This window comes from Pan troglodytes, chromosome 20, assembly GCF_028858775.2.
Source record: "Pan troglodytes isolate AG18354 chromosome 20, NHGRI_mPanTro3-v2.0_pri, whole genome shotgun sequence".
NCBI lineage: Eukaryota > Metazoa > Chordata > Mammalia > Primates > Hominidae > Pan > Pan troglodytes.
Window position 1 is genome coordinate 21395866 of NC_072418.2, and position 20238 is coordinate 21416103.

The window sequence follows — 20238 nt, forward strand, 5'->3', positions numbered from 1 at the left end:
GCCGTGATAAGAAATGGCTCCCCTGGGCTGGTGAGGGGCCTCCTTGGCAGGCTGCAGGCCCGCCAGTGCCTCTCTTGCTCATTCACTGACTGGCCGAATCAGCAGCAAGGCAGCCAGCTCCCCAGGTTCACGGTCATGGGTTTCTGCATGGTGCATTGCCCCGCCTGGGGAGCCGTCCCGGCACCTCGGGTTTCTGATTCTGCCATTTTTGGTGGAGGGACACCTGGTTTCCTTAAGCATCTGGGTCATGAGGTCCTGCAAACTTCTGCACTTAGGCTGTCAATCCCACCACTTGGGTCTTTTTGTGCCTTTGGGGCTGGCACTCTGAGGTGAGCCTGGGAGGTGACCCCTCCCGCAGCTGCTGGCTTCTCTCTCGCAGCTCCAGCTCCAGAAATCCCAGTACCTGCAACTGGGCCCCAGCCGAGGCCAGTACTATGGTGGGTCCCTGCCCAACGTGAACCAGATCGGGAGTGGCACCATGGACCTGCCCTTCCAGGTGAGTGCCCCGCCCCCTGGCCCTGCCCCCATTGTGGGGAGCTTCCCCCAGCCTCCCACTGGGGGCCAGACATTGAGGACAGCTGGGATTATCAGACAGTTGGCGGAGCCCACCCAACCCCTGCCTTCTCCATGTCTGCCCTGGGAACCAGAGGAAGCAGAGTGGCCCCACCAGGGTGCCCCCGCAGCCCATTCCCCATCAGCAGACCCCGAGGCGAGCCCTCCATCTGGCCTCCAGCATTTCGGCAGCCGCTACACCTGTTGGCCGGCTGTGCGGCAGCGGGAACCGCTCGGGGCCACTGGGGCTTGGCTCTGTCCTGCCTCACTAATCCGCAAGCCCAGCAATTCTCAGAAGGAGGCCCGGCGGCCTGACCCCACTTGTCTGCAAACGTTTCTTGGCAGAGGCCCACACAGCGCGGCTCCCGCAGGCCGCACAGCCACCGTGCACAGCCTTATCGTAAACAGGAGATAAGGCCCACAGCGGCCCTCTTCCCTGTCCCTGGTCTGCGGGTGGAGATGGGGATGGGGTGGGGCCGAGGGAGCTGGCCTATGAATCAGGGCCACCCCCAGGATGGTGTCTGGGCTCTGCATGAACAGGTCCCCCTGGGGGGGTCACACCTACTCTGTGGCTGAGAAAACCACCTCGGACACAGCCATGGCCACTGACAGGCCAGATGGAGCCGGGGCCCCTCCCGAGTCACCCACCAGCTCCACCGCCACCTGCACCGCCGCTGGACAGGGCAGGGATCCTTGGGCTGGCCACCACGGTGCGCCTCCTCCGGCATACAGAGTGCGGGCCATCACTGATGCTGGGCGTGTTCTTTGTCACAGCCCTTCCCGGCCAGGTTTTCTCCCCTCCTGCCCTTCTCTCCCTTTCCTGTTTCTCCTGTCCCCTCTTCCCTGGAGGAGAGTCTCTCTCTGGGCACCTTGCAAGCTCAGCCTGAGTGGGGCTGAGGGGCACAGGACCCTGTTGGGTGTCTGTCGCCCGAGGCCCACAGCCCGGGGGGAGGTCCCACGCATCCCGCCTTTGGGGCCAGGCAAGGCAGCAGCGTCTCAAAGTCTCGGTTCTTTGCATTTTCAGCCCAGCGGATTTCTGGGGGAGGCCCTGGCAGCGGCTCCTGTCTCTCTGGTAAATGAGCCCCCAGGCTGAGGCCGCGGCGTCCCCGGCGCCAGCCTGCAAGACCCCGACCCGTGTGCGGGCGCTGGGGATCCCTGAGCTCCCCAAGCGGCCGCCCCTGCGGCTCCCAGGGAGGTGGAGGTGTCCCGTCCGCCAAATGGAAATGGATCCACTCCGCACCCCCATCTCGGGAAGTGCGTATGGTCGCGTCGAGAGGCCCTGGGGACTCTTGGGGTCCATCTGGGGCAGATGCCATAGCCGCGCATCCCCATCTGGGGTCCAGCAGAGCAGAATCCCAGCATGTGCCCCAAAGCTGCATGGTCCGTCCCTATATACACACACACGCACACAAACACACACACACACACACACACACACGTGTGCACGCATCTCCCAAACCAGGCCAGCAGGCAGGACGTGGCGAGCCCGGGTGTGGCCAGCCCCCGCTTCATTCTGCCTCTGACTTGGCTTTGGCTGCCTCAGTTTCCCTCTGGGCTTCAAGGCATCTCTGGAAGGAGATGAATTGCCCCTACCCTGAGGAGCCTGTGCGCTGGACAGCACAGTTCCCACCCTCATCGTCACAGGCCCACGTCTCCCATGCCCACAGCCTTTTGGGGGCAAGAGCCACAGAAAGACCCAAACCAGCAGAGTTCATGCTGGATCGAAGAAAGACTTGGGGGTCCCCAGGGCTGGGGACAGTAGTCAGCCCTGAAGTCTGGCCGAGGCTGGGACAAAGCAGCAATCCTAGCCATGGACAGGCTTCTGGAGAGGAGACTCACTTTAGTATCAGAGTCACATTTTGCCCGGCTGCCCAGAGAAGGCATAAGGGCTCAGGGGCCAGATGGCCGGACTGGGGGATTGGCTGCATCCAAAGCTGGCAGAGCCTGCTGATCTCACCCCAGTCAGATGGCAAGTGGGCAACACAGGGTCAGGGCAGGCTCCTGGCAGCCCCGGGGGCATGAGGCCGGGCATGTAGCAGGGCCTGGGGAGGGCCAGCCTGGTGCCAGCCCCAGGTGCTGGGAGGAAGCCCCGTCCAGCCAAGCAGTGGGCCATGGCTCCGGAAGGCGCCTGTAGTTGGCTCTGGTGGTGCCTGGAGTGCCTGGAGGAGGCTGCGGGGGAGGGTGTGTGGGGGCCGCGTCTCAATCAAGAGCAGCCCTGGGCTCCACAAGGAAGCCTCCCAGGAACTCGCGCTTGGCCAGGTGGGCCCCGAAACAGTCCTGGGCTGGAAGCCCCTGGGCCGTCTCTTGGCAGGCCCCTCCAGGGATGACGTAGGTGGGGGTAGGAGGCCGTCCAGGCCCGGAGAGAGAGGGCGGAGGCCTGTCTGCACCTGGTGAGACTGGGGAGGAGGGCTGCCTAGGCCGGCTACATCCCTGGCACCCGGCGGGCGCTGGCCCCGAGCTTGTGCCGCTCTGCCTGGCCTGTGCATGCCAGCTGCACTGCACGCCCCTGCCACCCTGGCTCCCGGGACCCCAGCTCACACCCCCTCCCTGCCCCCCAGTGCTTGGAGAGCCAGGGAGCTGGGGCTGAAGGAAGAAGCCCATCCCAGGCTGTGGAGCGATGGCCGAGGGTGCTCCAGAGTGGGGGGCCCTGCGATCAGACTGGGGCCAGCGCTGGGGCCACAGCTGCTAACCATTGTTTGGATTTCTCTCTCTCTGTTTCCATCTCCTCCTCCCCCAGACCCCCTTCCAATCCTCGGGCCTGGACACCAGCCGGACCACCCGGCACCATGGGCTGGTGGACAGGGTGTACCGGGAGCGTGGCCGGCTCGGCTCCCCACACCGCCGGCCCCTGTCAGTGGACAAACACGGACGGCAGATATCCTTTTCCCCAGAGGATGAGGGTGGGGGCCAGGCCCTGTCGGTGCCGGCAGGACCCCAAGTTTACCCAGCAGGTTCTGACAGGGCTGCCTGCTTCCAGCTCTGGGGACAGAATCAGGGCAGCACCATCTGGGAGGCTTGATCTCAGGGCAGCCTGAGGGACTTCCTGGAGGAGGCTGTGCCACAAGCCCTGGAGCCTTTGGCCAGACTTGGGGGCTCAAGGGGCACAGGGAACAGCTCCCAAGGCAGGAGTTGAGGAAGGTTATACCTGACCACAGAGGGCTTAGACACCTGGCAGGGCAGTGGGGCCAGGAAGGCCATGAGCAGGGAGCCCACAGTCAGGGCTGTGAGCTGATGAGGCCTCTCCTACGCGCTGCACGGAGGGCAGCCCAGCCAAGGCAGTGGGGCTAAGGGGGTCTGTGTGAGACCCGGACGCATCCAAGGGAGGCTCCATCTCGGTAAGACAGGAGTAAAATTCGCCTCTGCGACTGGGTCACGCAGAGATCAGCCAGAGTCCCCCCCTCCCCCCCAACTCAGCCGCCCCTTGGTGCTCAGCCAGCCGGGCCCCACAACACCAGAGTCTGAGCGGCCTCAGGTTGCTCCCGGGATCCCCCGGCTCTCCAGAACAGAGAAGCTTGTTCTCCGGTTCTCATTTCCGTGGGCTGGGGGAGCTTGACCAGCTGGGCCCCAGACTGAGCCCTTGGGCCCCAGGAGCCACCCCGTCAGCCCAGGATGGAGAGTCTAGACCAGGGTCAGCTGAACTCAGACTCCCCAGCATCCCCACAGGCCCTACTTTCACAGCCCAGAACCCCCTCCCTTGGAAGGGGTGCAGCCCGCACGTGTGCTCACGGAGCAGAGTGCTGAGTGCTAGGTGGACAGGGCTGTACCCCTGGAGAGCCCCTGGAACGGGGGCTGCTTGTAGCCAGGCAGGAAAGGCCGGCAGGAAATGCCCCCCGCCCTACTGGTCCCAGCTGTTTGCAGGCCTCAGGCCGACCCCAGCCAGCCAGCCGGGGCTTCCTGCCCTGGGCTGAGAGTGTGTTGTTGGAGGCGAGGTCTCAGCCAGTGGCACTGCCCCCTTAACTCACCTCACGCCGACAGCTGCCCCTACGGCACCGTGTACCTCTCACCACCCGCGGACACCAGCTGGAGAAGGTCAGTGGCTGGACACCCCCCCCCCCGCCCCCTTCTTGTTGGAAACAAAACCAAACTCTCATCATGGTTACATGTGGAAAAGCAGGACACAGTCGCTTAAACAATGACCAAACTAAGATGCATCCAGAAGTTTCTAGAAATTAGCCTTCACCCTGAAACACAGGAGTTCCAGCTTTGGGAGGTCTTCTAACATTTCCCTTCCCCCCACTTATGACAAAAAAAAGACAAAAACAAAAGTGGGACCAGGAGTGGTGGCTCAGGCTGTAATCTCAGCACTTTGGGGGGCCGAGGCAGGCGGATCACTTGAGGTCAGGAGTTCGAGACCAGCCTGGCCAACATGGTGAAACCCCGTCTCTACTAAAAATACAAAAATTTGCCAGCATGGTGGCGCATGCCTGTAATCCCCAGCTACTCAGGAGGCTGAGGCGGGATAATTGAACCCGGGAGGCGGAGGTTGCAGTGAGCCAAGATCGAGCCACTGCACTCCAGCCTGGGTGACAGAGTGAGACTGCATCGCAAGAAAAAGAAAGTGGGACGATACCGCATATTCAGCACTGTAGCTTGCTCTTTCCTATTTAATGCTGTATTCAGAGCAGGTACCCATGTTACTCAACAGCCATTAAAAATGTGATGATAAAATTATATTAACACATTTAGGATGGAAGATTAGGAAAAATACAGGCCAGGCACAGTGGCTCACGCCTGTAATCCCAGCACTTTTGGAGACCAACGCAGGCGATCAGTTGAACCCAGGAGTTGAAGACCAGCCTGAGCAACATAGAAAGATCCCATCTTTACAAAAAATGAGAGAATTAGCCAGATGTAGTAGTGCACGCCTGTACTCCCAGCTACTCGGGAGGCTGAGGTGGGAGAATTGCTTGAGCCCAGGAGGTCAAGGCTGCAGTGAGCTGTAATCATGCCACTACAGTCCAGCCTGGGCCACAGAGCGAGACCCTGTCTCCAAGGCCTAAAATAACAATAATATAGTTAATATAAAAACATACAATAATATAGATTATGGTTGCACAACAATGTGAATGTACTTAATGTCACAGAACTATACACTCAAAAACAGTTAAAACTATACATATATACACACATATTTACATACATATGTATACAAACGTGTGTGTGTATATAATTTTTTTTCTGAGACATGGTCACACTCTGTTACTGAGGCTGGAGTGCAATGGCGCGATCACAGCTCACTGCAGCCTCGACTTCCCAGACTGAATCGTCCCACCTCTGCTTCCAGCTAATTTTTTTTTTTTTGGAGAGACAAGATCTTGCCACGTTACCCAGGCTGGTCTCAAACTCCTGGGCCCAAGTGATCCACCCATCTCGGCCTCCCAAAGTGCTGGGATTACAGGACATGAGCCACTGTGCCTGGCTGTTATATATATTTTACTACAATAGAAATATATATAACAGGCACAGTGGCTCACACCTGTAATCCCAGCACTTTGGGAGGCCGAGGCGGGTGGATCACTAGAGCTTGGGAGGTTGAGGATGCAGTGAGCCATGATCATGCCACTGTACACCAGCCTGGGGGGCAGAGTGAGACCCTGTCTCAAAAAAAAAAGAAAAACCATATACATACATACACACGCACACACACCACACACATACACACACGTTAGTAAACAGAAGAAAAGTAAGCAAGCTGTTCAAAATATATATGTATACTACAATATTAAATTCTCACCAAGCCCGTATCATAGGTCGGGCCCTGTTCCCGCCATCACATTCATTAACTTATATAAAATGAATGGAGCTTTATGGAGTGGGCAGTGTGTTCATCTCCATTGTAGTCCATTTTAGACATGAGGAAATTGAGCACAGAGAGGTCAAAACACTTGCTCAGAGACACATAGCTGGTGGTGGCTGTACCCACATTTTGCCTGGCAGCCAAGGAGGCTTTCTGGGGAGCCACTCTTGAGGCACCTGCAGCCAGGAGCAGATTGGGTGGCCTTGTGCCTTCTCCCCATCAGTTCCTAGAGGGAAATGCGGTCCCTGGAGGTAGAGGGAAGAGCCTCTCCTGGGCTGGTTGAAGCAAGACCTCCTGCCTCAGGTTGGCTTCCCAACCACGGGGGCCTCTAAGTGGCTTCATTCCTTCCGGGGCCTTCTCCTAGCCCCTTCCACCTGTCACACTGGGTTTGTGTGACACTGAGCATCCTAGAGGTCACAGTCACCTGATTTTGTTTGTCACCAAGAGGGGACCTGGTGACAGACTGGAGGCTCATACCCCAAGGCTGGGCACCTGTGGGGCTCCTTCTTTGGGAGGTTTCAGCAGGAGGGCACTGTCCTTTCCCCAAAGCCAAGAAGCCTTGCTCTGTTGCCCAGGTTGGTCTTGAATTCCTGGGCTCAAGTGATCCTCTCACCTCAGCCTCCTGTGTCGCTGGGACCACAGGCGTGCGCCACCTCGCGTGGCTGCTTTTTGTTTTTCACGAGCTTTGCAGATGAACACCGCAGTCACTCTGGTGGCTCTTTTTAGAATGAGGTCCCGAGAGCTTTGCTCAGGTGCAGCAGCTCACAAAAATGATCCACAGCTGCCACCCTGTCCATCCAGCATGTCCCAGCTGGGATCAGGACTGTTGCATCGTCTGCCTTGGGCTGAGGCTCATTGTCTCTTCCTCCCTCCCCACCAGGACCAATTCTGACTCCGCCCTGCACCAGAGCACAATGACGCCCACGCAGCCAGAATCCTTTAGCAGTGGGTCCCAGGACGTGCACCAGAAAAGAGGTATGGACAGGGGACTCGGGTGTCTCTGCTGGGGTGAGGCAAGTCCAGCAGGTAACCCCTGTTCTCCAGGAGGTCACAAGCTTGTGGGCAGATGGCTCTTCAAAGGAAGACTCAGACCATGCTGAGGGATCGGGGGAGGGGATCGGAAACTTTCAGAGGTGGTGCTACTTAAGTTGGATTTTGAAGAGTGCATAGGAGTTTTCTAGGCAGAGAAAACAACCCTGTAGGCGCACGTTGGCTCCCATTCCTGGATTGAGGGCGTGGCCATGAAGTCTGGGTGCTGCACAGATGCTGGTTTCAAATGTAGCGGCAGCAAGCCCACTCAAAGGAGCATTTGTCAGCTCATGACAGAGCAGGCCAGGGGTCGACTTCTAGCCACAGGTTCAGCTCCTTCCACTGCTTCCCACTGGACTGTTTCCTGGCTCTGCTGCTGAGAACTCTCCTCGCCTGCAGTCCCTGGGCCCGTCCTAGCTATAGCGAGTGAGAAAGAGGCCATCTCTTCCCAACTCTTGGCCAGAGTGTCGCCTCCAGCTGAGCCATGCACACCCCTGTGGCGGGGACAGATCTGTACCCAGGTCCTTGGCTCCAATTTGAAGCCGGGCGTGGAGGCGGCACCCTGGGAACCTTCAAGGAGGGCATATGCTGTCTTAAAAACTGGGGCGGTGCCATCAGAGAAGGGAGCTTGGAGGCTTGAGGCCAGCCCCAGGGAACCTGGTGTGGCCCAAGGCACTGAAGCCAGGGAGTTGCACGTGCTTAGGGCTCACATACCTATGCTTGTATTGCTGCCGTTCACCGAGTGGGTGGTTAACACGCAAGGGAGATTCTGCTGATAGGAGGAGGAAGAGGAGGAGGAGGAGGACTGTTGGCCAGAACCTCACTCCGGGGTTCCGGCTCAGCGTGCAGCAGAGACGGGAGGGAGAAGAGAATGTCTCCATAATGAAAATGAGGCTTCTGGAACACCCAGGGGTGCTGAGGACGGCACAGTGCCTGGGGCTTCCCTGCTATTCCTAATGAGCAGGCTGTTCTGAGGCTGCTGCCTGTCCTACTAGGTCCCCACAGACAGGACGTCCGAGGGGTGGGCAACAGGATGTCACCATCCCCTGGGACACTGTAACCTGGGAAAGGAGCTGTAACGTGGGACCCCTGGTGGCCTTGGAGTGGGGGCCTGGCAGGGACACATCATCTATCCCCACTCTCCACGGAGCGCCTGAGGTGGTGACAGGGCTGGGGTTGGCCTGGCTGCCTCCTCGCAGCCTGGCTTTCAACAAGGAAGGGGTTGGCCTATCTGGCTGTGCTCATCGTGGGTCTCCCAGTTACAAGTAAAAAAAATGAAATGTGCAACAGGCATAAAGAAAATGGGGAAATGGGCTGGGTGTGGTGGCTCACGCCTGCAATCCCAGCACTTTGGGAGGCCGAGGTGGGTGGATCACAAGGCCAGGAGTTTGAGATGAGCCTGGGCAACATAGTGAGACTCCGTCTCTACCAAAAACACAAAAAAATTAACTGGGAGTGTTTGCACGTGCCTGTGGTACCAGCCACTCGGGAGGCTGAGGCAGGAGGGGGAATTGTTTGAGCCTGGGAGGTGGAAGTTGCAGTGAGCCAAGATCACGCCACTGCACTCCAGCCTGGGTGACAAAGTGAAACCCTGTCTCAAAAGAAAAAAGAAAATGGGGAAATGTTTACTCTTACCTTGACTGAAAGATCCAAGGAAAGGCACCTTCAGGCCCAGCTGGTTCCAGAGCCTCAATTGATGCCCATCCATCCCGTCGCTCAGACTCTCCCTCTCCTCTTCTTGCTCTGGCGCTGGCTGACATTGTGGCTGACTCACGGGGCTGCTGCTGCCATGAGTGCACTGGTCCCACCTCCATCAGCATTGAGTGACATGGTCTGAACCCCTGTGCTTGGTGCCGGGGGCTCAATAAAGGTTCAGCCACTGGGTGTCAGCAGCCCAGAGCAGGAAGCAAGATCAAGTGGTGGATGCGGAACAGAACATGCAAGCTAGGGCCAGGCGCGGTGGGTCATGCCTGGAATCCCAACACTTTGGGAGAGAGGCTGAGGTGGGCAGATTGCTTGAGATCAAGAGTTTGAGACCAGCCTGGCCAACATGGAGAAACCCTGTCTCTACTAAAAATATAAAAATTAGCTGGGCTTGGTGGCACATGCCTATAATCTGAGGCTGAGGCAGGAGAATCTCTTGAACCCAGTAGGCGCAGGTTGCAGTGAGCCAAGGTGCCACTGCACTCCAGCCTGGGTGGGAGAGCAAGACTGTCTCAAAAAAAAAAAAAAAAAGAAAGAAAGAAAAATATACACACAAGCTAGGCAGCTGCTCTTGGGAGAGATTCTTGGCTGTTCTCTGTAGCCTGACGCCTCTGAGGCCCACGTTGGTTCAGCCTCTTCTGTGGGAAGCAGAATCCACACATCCTCAGGCTCCAGAGCTGCTGTTTTATATTATTTTATTTTAGAGACAGGGTCTTGCTCTGTCACACAGGCTGGAGCGCCATGGCATGATCACAACTCACTGGAGCCTCTACCTCTCAGGCTCAAGCGAGCCCTCCACCTCAGCCTCTCGCATAGCTGGGACTACAGGTGAGCACCACCACACCCGGCCAACTTTCTTATTTTTTGTAGAGGTGAGGTTTTGCCATGTTGCCCAGGGCAGTCTCAAACTCCTGAGCTCAAGTAATCTGCCTGCCTTGGCCTCCCAAAGTGCTGTAATTACAGGTGTGAGCCACTGTGTCCAGCCTTGTTTCTCTTTGTCTCTCTCTCTTTCTTTTTTTTTTTTTTTGAAACAGAGTTTCACTCTGTCGCCCAGACTGGAGTGCAATGGCGTGATGTCAGCTCACTGCAACCTCTGCCTCCCCGGTTCAAGCAATTCTGCCTCAGCCTCCCAAGCAGCTGGGATTACGAGTCCTGACCACTATGCCCGGCCAATTTTTGTATTTTTAGTAGAGACAGGATTTCGCCACGTTGGCCAGGCTGGTCTCAAACTCCTAACCTCGGGCGATCTGCCCACCTCAGCCTCCCAAAGTGCTGGGATTACAGGCGTGAGCCACCACGCCCAGCCTATTTTTTCTTAAGTCACAGATTTTCTGACTTATTTAAAGTTGATGGGCCGGGCACGGTGGCTCACACCTGTAATCCCAGCACTTTGGGAGGCCAAGGCGGGCGGATCATGAGGTCAGGAGATCGAGACCATCCTGGCTAACACAGTGAAACCCCGTCTCTACTAAAAATACAAAAAAAAAAAAAAAAAAAATTAGCCCGGCATCGTGGCGGGCACCTGTAGTCCCAGCTACTTGGGAGGCTGAGGCAGGAGAATGGCGTGAACCCGGGAGGTGGAGCTTGCAGTGAGCTGAGATTGTGCCACTGCACTCCAGCCTGGGCGACAGAGCGAGACTCCGTCTCTAAATAAATAAATAAATAAATAAATAAATAAATAAATAAATAAATAAAGTTGTTGTTGTTTGTCATGAAGCCCTTTTTTGTGGTTTTAGTACAGTCCACAGAAGTTCCCGTTAGGACAGTTGCAGTCTTACCATGGCCATGACTCCGTGTGTCAGGGACGTGTCCTCCTGGTACCACCATGCGGCTGCAAAGAAATTTCTTCTCTGATTCTCCTTCTCCCCCTCCCACCTCCCCAGTCTTACTGTTAACAGTCCCAGGAATGGAAGAGACCACATCAGAGGCAGACAAAAACCTTTCCAAGCAAGCATGGGACACCAAGAAGGTAAGAGCCTATGAGCTTTCAAAAACTTTTTTTCTTCTTTCTCTTCTCAAGCATCACCTGGGCAAAGGTGACAAAATGGCAGGTTGGGGTGGCTTCACCTTCCCAAGACAGGGAACCTCACTCCGATTTTTCCATCTTCAAATTCAGAGAATCTGTTAGGTCTGTTGATCACTAAGATCACTAACAGCAGGCCTTATCCAACAGGCCGGAACTGCACAAAAATTACAACCCAGGCTGGGCGCGGTGGCTCACACCTGTAATCCCAGTACTTTGGGAGGCCGAGGCAGGCGGATTGCCAGAGGTCAGGAGTTCAAGACCAGCCTGGCCAACATGGTGAAACCCTGTCTCTACTAAAAATACAAAAAATTAGCTGGGTATGGTAGTGCACGCCTGTAATCCCAGCTACTTGGGAGACTGAGGTGGGAGAATCGCTTGAAACCTGGAGTCAGAGGTTGCACTGAGCCGAGATTGTGCCATTGCACTCCTGCCTGGGCAACAGAGCAAGACTCCATCTCAAAAAAAAAAAAAAAGAATTAAAACCCGTTGCTGGTCAAGTTGCACTGAAAGGGACAGCAATGCAAATTACTCCTCCCCTATGGGAAAGTGAGGCACCAGCCTGTGCCAAAATCCTTTCAAAAGGGTTTGCTCCAGGCTGTGCATGGCTCACGCCTGTCATCCCAGCACTTTCGGAGGCTGAGGTGGGAGGATTACTTGAGCTCAGGAGTTTGGGAGCAGCCTGGTCAACAAAGTGAGACCCTGCCTCTACAAAAAATGAGCCAGGGGTGGTGATGTGTACCTGTACTCTGAGCTACTCAGGAGGCTGAGGCGGGAGTATCACTTGAGCCCAGGAGGTCAAGACCGCAGTGAGCTATGACTATACCGTTGCACTCCACCCTGGACAATAGAGCAAGACCCCTTCTGGTGGGGAAAAAAAAAATATTTGCTCCAATAATTTCTTCTTCAGGAATTCAATCATTGAGAGTTGAGGAATGAATAAGGAGCAATGTGTTTTTTAAAGGTATTTTCCAGAGCTTTTGCAATAAACTAGAAACAGCCTGCACATTTCAGGAGTAAGGAATTTGTTGAGGAAATAGTCTTCAGTCCCTCGAGGAGATAAGATTTTGAAGAAATTTTAAACTCATGAGAAACACTCCTGATACTATTGTCATGTGGACAGAGTGGGATAAGAATATTGGAAAAGGCATAAAACTTGCAGAGATGCAGCTGCACAGATACCAGCAGGCAGACCTGACTGAGGGGCGTCTCACAAGGGTTGTGCATTTTCTGTCTTGGTGAGTGTGGGTGGCGCTGTCAGCCCTTTATATCCATCTGTGTATTTCTTTTTCTTTTCTTTTATTTTTATTTTAAAATTTTATTATATTTATTTTAATTATTTTTATTTTATTTTTTTGAGAAAGAGTCTCGCTCTGTTGCCCAGGCTGGAGTGCAGTGGCGTGATCTCGGCTCACTGCAACCTCTGCCTCCCGGGTTCAAGCGAAGTGATTCTCCTGCCTCAGCCTCCCGAGTAGTTGGGGTCACAGGCGTGTGCCACCACACCTGGCTAATTTTTGTATTTTTGGTAGAAACAGGGTTTCACCATGTTGGCCAGGCTGGTCTCAAACTCCTGACCTCAAGTGATCTGCCCGCCTTGGCCTCCCAAAGTGCTGGGATGACAGGCTCTTTTTGTTTTTTTAGAAATAGGGTCTCTCTTATGCCTAGGCAAGAGTGCAGTGGTGCCACCCTAGCTCACTGCAGCCCTGGAGTCCTGGACTTAAACAGTCCTCTGCCTCAGCTTCCAGAGTAGCTGGGACTACAGGTGCATGCCACCATGCCTGACAAATTTTTGTATTTTTTGTTTTTTTGAGGCAGGATCTTGCTCTGTTGCCCATGCTGGAGTGCAATGGTGGGAACACGGTTCACTGCAGCCTCAACCTCCCAGGCTCAGGCGATCCTCCTGCCTCAGCCTCCTGTGATGCTGGGACTATAGGAGCGTGCCACCAAACCTGGCTTTTTTTTTTTTTTTTTTTTTTCTGAGATGGAGTTTCACTCTTTCGCCCAGGCTAGAGTGCAGTGGCGCAATCTGGGCTCACTGCAACCTCCGTCCCCCAGGTTCAAGTGATTCTTCTGCCTCAACCTCCCGAGTAGCTGGGATTACAGGCGTGAGCTACCGTGCCCGGCCAATTTTTAAATCATTTATAGAGACAGGAACTTACTTCGTTGCCCAGGCTGGTCTCGAACTCCTGGGCTCAAGCAGTCCTCTGCCTCAGCCTCCCAAAGTGCTGAGATTACAGGCATGAGCCACCTCGCCTGGCCTATTTTTTAATTTTTGTTAAAGACGGGGGTCTCACTATGTTGCCCAGGTTAGTCTCAAACTCCTGGGCTCGGTCTCTGTGTTTCAGTTTGGCACAAGGAGTCACTGAGATTTCCACTCTTATGGGAAAAAAACTTTAAAAAAGAACCCTAGGCCAGGTGCAGTGGCTTACGCCTGTAATCCCAGCACTTTGGGAGGCCGAGGCCGGTGGATCACCTGAGGTCAGGAGTTTGACACCAGCCTCGACAACATGGTAAAATCCCATTTCTACTAAATACAAAAAATTAGCCAGGTGTGGTGGCACTTGCCTGTAATCTCAGCTACTTGGGAGGTTGGGACAGGAGAATTGCTTGAACCCGGGAGGCGGAGCTTGCAGTGAGCCGAGATCGCGCCACTGCACTCCAGCCTGGGCGACAGAGCGAGACTCCGTCTCAAAAAAAAAAAAAAAAAAAACTCTAGGCTGGACGGACACAGTGGCTCGTGCCTGTAATCCCAACACTTTGGGAGGCTGAGGTGGGAGGATTGCTTGAGCCTAAGAGTTTGAGACCAGCATGGGCAACATACTGAGACCTGGTCTCTGCAAAACATTTTAAAACAGTTAGCTAGTGTGATATGTGTGTGTGCCTGCTACTTGGGAGGCAGGAGGATCACTTGAGCCCAGGAGCCCAGGAGTTCAAGTCCAACCTGGGCAACAGAGCAAGACCCTGTCTCTAAAAAAAAAAAAATTCTAACAACAAACAAAACAAGAAAACAAATGTCCAGCAGCAGAGAGGTGGGTAAGTAGGCCACGGTCCACCCACACAGCTGGATGTTCTGCCGTTACTCAAGAAAAGGAAGATGGCGACAGTCACCTTGCAGAGGGAGACACACCCCGATAGTGGAGTGGGGTGGTGGGTGAATTTTTAATACTGCTCAGAAATCCATTAATGTCTCCATAATGTTGGTGGAATGCTTTTCAAAGTATTCTTGAGAACGTGATCGCCGGTGTGCTTTGCAGAAATCCGGTAATGAAGCGAATGTTTACTCTCAGAATGAAGGAGGCTCTGGCCAAGCAGAAACCCGTTCAGCCGGCGTTCTCCACAGAGGCTTAACACCCGCCGGTCGCACGCCACCCCTCGGGCACCCCAGTGGCTGCGGGTTGGGCATTGCCCCCTCACGGTGTGTGCATTTTGAGGCCAGCCCCACCCTCTGCCAGCATGTTCGCCTTTTTCATCTGATAATCCCGAAAGAACTCAGCCAGAAGTGTTTGCCCCAGGGCCCTAGGGGCGGAAACGTGTCACACTGGGAGGCCTCATCCATGGCTGGGGTTCTGTCTGGTCATGCCTGCCAAGAGCAGAAGACGGTCCTGCCTTTGTCCTTGAACAGGAGTCTCGGGGGCCCCTACCTGGAGCCTGTAGTTCCCCAGGGCCTGCAGTGATCCCATGTCTTGGCTGGTGTTAGTGCCCCCAACTCACAGGGGAGGAAACATTGGTCCTCCAGGAAGGTTTTCCTGGGCACCCCCTCCCCAGGGCCAACTCACCGGACTCTGTCTGTGAGCGGTGGGGGCTTGGAGGCTGCCCTGCTACCCTACTGTGTCCTCACAGCCAGAGCCAGACCCCACCCTGCCTCAGAAGCCCTTGGAGGTACCCGGCAGGTCTTTCGGCTGGGATTATGATTTTCTTTCCCGTTGCTGTGAAAGTCCATACTTCAGTCCGGGTGCCGTGGCTCACGCCTGTAATCCCAACACTTTGGGAGGCCGAGGCAGGAGGATCACTGGAGCCCAGGAGTTTGAGGCCAGCCTGGGCAACACGGTGAGCCTCATCTCTTAAAAAAAAATTAAAAAATAAAAATTAGGCTGGGTGCAGTGGCTCACGCCTGTAATCCCAGCACTTTGGGAGGGTGAGGTGGACAGACCATGAGGTCAGGAGATCGAGACCATCCTGGCTAACATGGTGAAACCCCGTCTCTACTAAAAATACAAAAAAATTAGCCGGGCGTGGTGGCGGGTGCCTGTAGTCCCAGCTACTCGGGAGGCTGAGGCAGGAGAAAGGCGTGAACCTGGGAGGCGGAGCTTGCAGTGAGCCGAGATCGTGCCACTGCACTCCAGCCTGGGCGACAGAGCCAGACTCTGTCTCAAAAAAATAAATAAAAATAAAAAATTAAAATTAAAATTAAACATTTTTTTAAAAGGCGGAAGAGGCCAGGCACCGTGGCTCATGCCTGTAATCCCAGCACTTTGGGGGCCAAGGTGGGCGGATCATGAGGTCAGGAGATCGAGACCATCCTGGCTAACACGGTGAAACCCTGTCTCTACTAAAAATACAAAAATTAGCCGGGCTTGGTGGCGGGCACCTGTAGTCCCAGCTACGCGAGACACTGAGGCAGGAGAATGGGGTGAACCAGGGAGGCGGAGCTTGCAGTGAGCTGAGATCGTGCCACTGCACTCCAGCCTGAGAGACAGAGTGAGACTCCGTCTCTAAAAAAAAAGAAAAAAAAAAAGGCAGAGGAGCCCTTCCCGAGACCCTGAACTTCAAAGGCTCTGTGGGCCACAGTCCAAGAGGAGCCTATTGTGGGCCCTTTCCATATACCATGTCCACGTCCCGAAAGTGTCCTGACAGTGCTCCTCAGCCAAGCAGAAAAACCAATGTCATGCTGAGGGCTACCCAAGCCCTAGTCAGTGGGGGATGAGTGTGGCTGCCCACATAGCAGAGGGATGTCTCGGGACTCTCAGGAAGTAGCAGACCCTGAGGGTCCCTGGGGAAGTCACATGTCTAGGTCTCTGCTGCAAAGCTGGTCAGCCCCAAGACAGGGGCAGTGACCTCTGAACTGAGTTTAGGGCATCAGGTCCAAGCTTCCTGGGTCTCCCCTGACTCAGTTCTTCCCTCCTTTGGGCCTTGGGCTTGATTCACTCCCTGGAGACTGGTGGCTGCTCACAAACTTGCCCGGTGGGCACTGGATAGAGGCAACTCCTGCCCCCGGAACCCCTGCCACCATGATCTGGGAACAGCATGGATGGTTGGGGACAGCTCTAGGGACACTTAGCCTCGGGTACCAGGGCTTAGGGCGGCCAGCTTAGCAGAGGCCCCTCTACTGTGCTGGCTGCTGACTGCTGTGGTACAGCCTTGGGAGTGTCAAGAGGCGCTTTACACAAAATTTAAAAAGCAGCCGGGCGCAGTGCAGTGACGCGTGCCTATGGTCCCAGCCACTCGGGAGGCTGAGGCGGGAAGATCACGAGCTCGGGAGGTTGAGGCTGCGGCGAGCTGTGATCACACCACTGCACTCTAGCCTGGGTGACAAAGTGAGATCCTGTCTCTATGAAATAGAATAAAAATTTAAAAAGATCCACATGCCATGTTCTCCCCAGACTCCTCTGAAAAGAGACTGCCCACTGAGGGCAGGAGCAGGGGGAGGGGACCCGTAGGGAGACCCTCTCTGTGCAACTCTTCGCTTCGCGCTGGGCATGTCTGGGGCCCGCCCCTCCACCCTGGGGGGGTGCCCCTGTCCTCCATCTGTGGGGCTCTGTGGCCCCAGCAAGCTTGGTTCTCATGATGCATCTCTGGGCTTTGTGGGAAGATCAGCCGTTTCAAGGAGGCCCAGTGCCCAGGAGGAGGGCCCCACGGGGTGTGCCCCAGGGCTCAGGCTCTCCTGTCTTCTCTTTCAGACGGGGTCCAGGCCCAAGTCCTGTGAGGTCCCCGGAATCAAGTAAGTCTCCACAGGGCCCACCCCGCACACTGCATCTGCTGCGCTGCTCCGTCCACCCCGGGGTATTCTGTCCACTCTCTTGAGGTTGCAAGTCCCTGCAAGAGGGACACCGTGTGACCAGAGGCCAGTGACAGAGCCCCCACATGCCCACCCCTCAGACACCTCATTCCCAGGGATGATGCCCTCTCCTGGGTTCAGGGAGGTTGCTGCCCCCAGGCCCCCCACCGTCCTCACCGGGTGATAGGCTGCTTTCCAAGGTCTCAGCCTGGTGCCAGCCAACAGTGGTTTCCCAAGCACACGGCACCTGATGGGGGGTGGCCTTTTGCACCCGCTGATTTTCTCCCACCAGCCCCCTGTCCCCGCTGCCAGCCCCCTGTCCCCGCCACCAGCCCCGCCCCGTGAGCTCACCTCCTGCCTGCCTCTGGCCTTTTCCCAGCATCTTCCCGTCTGCCGACCAGGAAAACACTACAGCCCTGATCCCTGCCACCCACAACACAGGAGGGTCCCTGCCCGACCTGACCAACATCCACTTCCCCTCCCCGCTCCCGACCCCGCTGGACCCCGAGGAGCCCACCTTCCCTGCACTGAGCAGCTCCAGCAGCACCGGCAACCTCGCGGCCAACCTGACGCACCTGGGCATTGGTGGCGCCGGCCAGGGTAAGGCAGGGACACTCTGCCCTCGGACAGAGCACTGGCTTGTGGAGACAACACGGGCATCTGCAGGATGACTTGGCAGAGTCCCGTCCCAAATACCAGGGCATGGGGGACAGGGCTGGGGGGCGGCCGACAGGCTGACCCAGCGGGCACAGGCATCCCAGGTAGGGGTGGGGCCTGGGTACAGGCCTGGTGGAAAGGAGTGCCTGGTGCCCCCAGACACCAGACAGTGGGTTTGAGGGTGTGTGATGGTGCTTTGGGGAGTCCAGGAGGGAAGCCCTGGGAGTTTTAACGCAGCTGGGGTGGGCCAGGCCTTCCCTCCACCCCTCCTCGCCCCCAGCCCCTCACTGGGGGGCAGGACCAGGCCTGACCTGCTTCCTCCACCCGACATCTGACAGCGACCACCTACTTGTCACATCCCAGCACCACCACCCCCAACCGTCTCCAGCTCCACACTCCTTTCTTCCTCAGCCACATCCACAGGGACATTGCACAGGCCCCTCGCCCGTCCCAATAGCTCCTGGTGCTGCTGCCGCCCTGCTCCCCCGGGACCCCCTCCTGTGGCTGCACTGATTGCAGAGGTGTCCCCCAACTCCTCTGTCCTTTCCCGGACGTGGACCTGACCCATTGTCAGCGTGTCCTGTCGGCTCCGCCCTCAGGATCTGGCCTGACCTGGCTCCTCTCCCCAGGCCCCCAGCCCCCTCCCCACCTAGAACAGCCACCAGCCATGGCTTCCTCCACTTGGGACCTCGCACGGCCCCCAGCTCCCTCTCAGTGAAAGCCTGAGGCCTCCAGGGTCTGGGATGTCCACCCTGGCCCACCCTCCACCCTCTGAACTTAGCCCCAGTCCCACCTCAGGGCCTCTGCACATGTAGTCCTTCCTCTCCAGGAGGCTGCAGGCCTCCCTCCCTCCCCTGCCCTGCCCTGCCCTGGTCAGAGCTAGTCCCCTTGGCAAGGCCGTCCCGGCCCTGGCCTCTACTGCCGCGTTGCTTTCCTGCACCCCTGCCCTGGCCCACGTTGCTGCTCCGTCCTTAGCTGTTGTCTGCGTCCCCATTGGCTGTGCAGTGTGTGACCTGCATCCCGGGGGTGGCAGGCACCTGGCTTCCAAGGAGGAGAAATGGCGTGGCTCCAACTAGGCCTGGGGGGTGGGACAGGCTGGAGGGGCTGTGGGGGATGCACTGGGGGTGGGGGTGACAGACGCCACCTTGCTGTGCTCTGTCTTGCCCCAGAGCTGGAGAATGAACCGGCCCCGGCCCACTCCACCAGCCCATCCTGCCTCTGCCCCAGGCTTGGAAGGCAGCACCAGGCAGGGCTTTCCATGAGACAGTCACATGCTTACATTTGTAACTGGCGGAGTCCCCCTGGCTGCCCTGGAAGAAGGAGCTTTTGGGAGGGGCGGCCACTGGAGCAGGACAGCACCCCAATTGGGGGCTCTGCCTGGAGACTCCAGGGTGAAATTGGCCAGCCTGGGAGCTGGGTTGATGCAGGGAGTGAAGGAGAGGGAGGAGCCTGGAGGCGTTCCTGGCTTTGGTGCCAGCAGGGCCAGGGGCAGGCAAGGGGCGTGGAGGGTGGCGTGAATGTTCCTGGGTTTTTTGGAGGAGGGCATGGGGACTAGAATAGTGAAGAGGGAACAGGGCCCCAGCCCGAGCGCATTGAGGCTGCATTCTGACTCCCACACCTGGGCCCTGGGCCCTGGGCCCGCGGGGCTCTGCCACTGGACAGAGGGCACCGGAGAAGGCCCAGAAAACACAGCCGATTCGGAGGAGCCTTCTTCATTGTCTCCAGATAGACAGGGCCAGGCAAGCGGCATCCACACGCACCTGCGCAGAACCAGAAAGCTGAAGGTCAGCGCTGGGGCTGCAGGTACCCCTGCCCCGCATAGAAGCCGCCATCTCCCAGCCCCTGCTTTTCCCCTCACATCTCTTCACGGCCACCAGAGCACATGGCCCCCTTCCCGCTGGAGGGTCCTTGGCAGGTCCCCAGCGCCCGCCCGGGAGCTGCGCACCTCCAGCCGGCACCCAGTCTAAACGAGCACAAGGAAACACACAACATATGTGGAAGCTGGAGCCGGCGCTGGCCAGAGCGGCCCGGTAATGCCTGACATGTGTTGGGTTGTTTGTGAACCTGCCGCCCAAGCAGCTCGCCTGGCAGGGGCTTTGCTTTCTGGACGCCTTTTAAATCAAGCCGAGCTGCCGGCCCCTGGCACACACGAAGGTGGCCCCCTCCCTCCTCGCAAACCCACCCGCCAGTCAGAACGTGAGCTCCCTCAGGAAGGAAGACAGAGGCCTTCGCGGCCGAGGAGACAGTACCCCGCTTGGCTCCATCTACATTTCCCATATCCCTGGCTGCTTTCCAGAGTGCAGGAGGAGGGCAGGCCCTGGCTCCTCCTTCCTGGCCCAGCTTTGAGGCCGGGCGGGCCCTGACACCTGGCCCGCCCTCCCCTGGCAGCTCTCCCTGCCCGCTCCAGACTTCCCCTCCAGCTGGCTCTGTGCCTGTTCCCAAAGGTGAGCCAGGTTGCCAAAAGGAATTCAACAGCAAGGC

General features: G+C 56.9%; 1 protein-coding gene across 6 annotated transcripts in view; it reads left to right on the forward strand.

Moving 5' to 3' along the window:
• The window catches only part of CRTC1 (CREB regulated transcription coactivator 1), a 99348-nt gene that overhangs the window by 59485 nt on the left and 19625 nt on the right, over window positions 1–20238 (forward strand). For 3 of the 6 annotated variants that reach the window (XM_024351529.3, XM_024351530.3, XM_016935539.4), the window contains exons 2-9: window positions 380–496; window positions 1577–1624; window positions 3290–3427; window positions 4520–4581; window positions 7230–7324; window positions 10966–11051; window positions 17003–17043; window positions 17480–17700. In XM_024351529.3, the coding sequence (XP_024207297.1) occupies window positions 380–496; window positions 1577–1624; window positions 3290–3427; window positions 4520–4581; window positions 7230–7324; window positions 10966–11051; window positions 17003–17043; window positions 17480–17700 (808 nt within the window). The remainder of the gene's footprint in view (window positions 1–379; window positions 497–1576; window positions 1625–3289; window positions 3428–4519; window positions 4582–7229; window positions 7325–10965; window positions 11052–17002; window positions 17044–17479; window positions 17701–20238) is intronic. The other 3 variants (XM_024351528.2, XM_024351531.3, XM_054673527.2) reach the window with 1 other exon arrangement.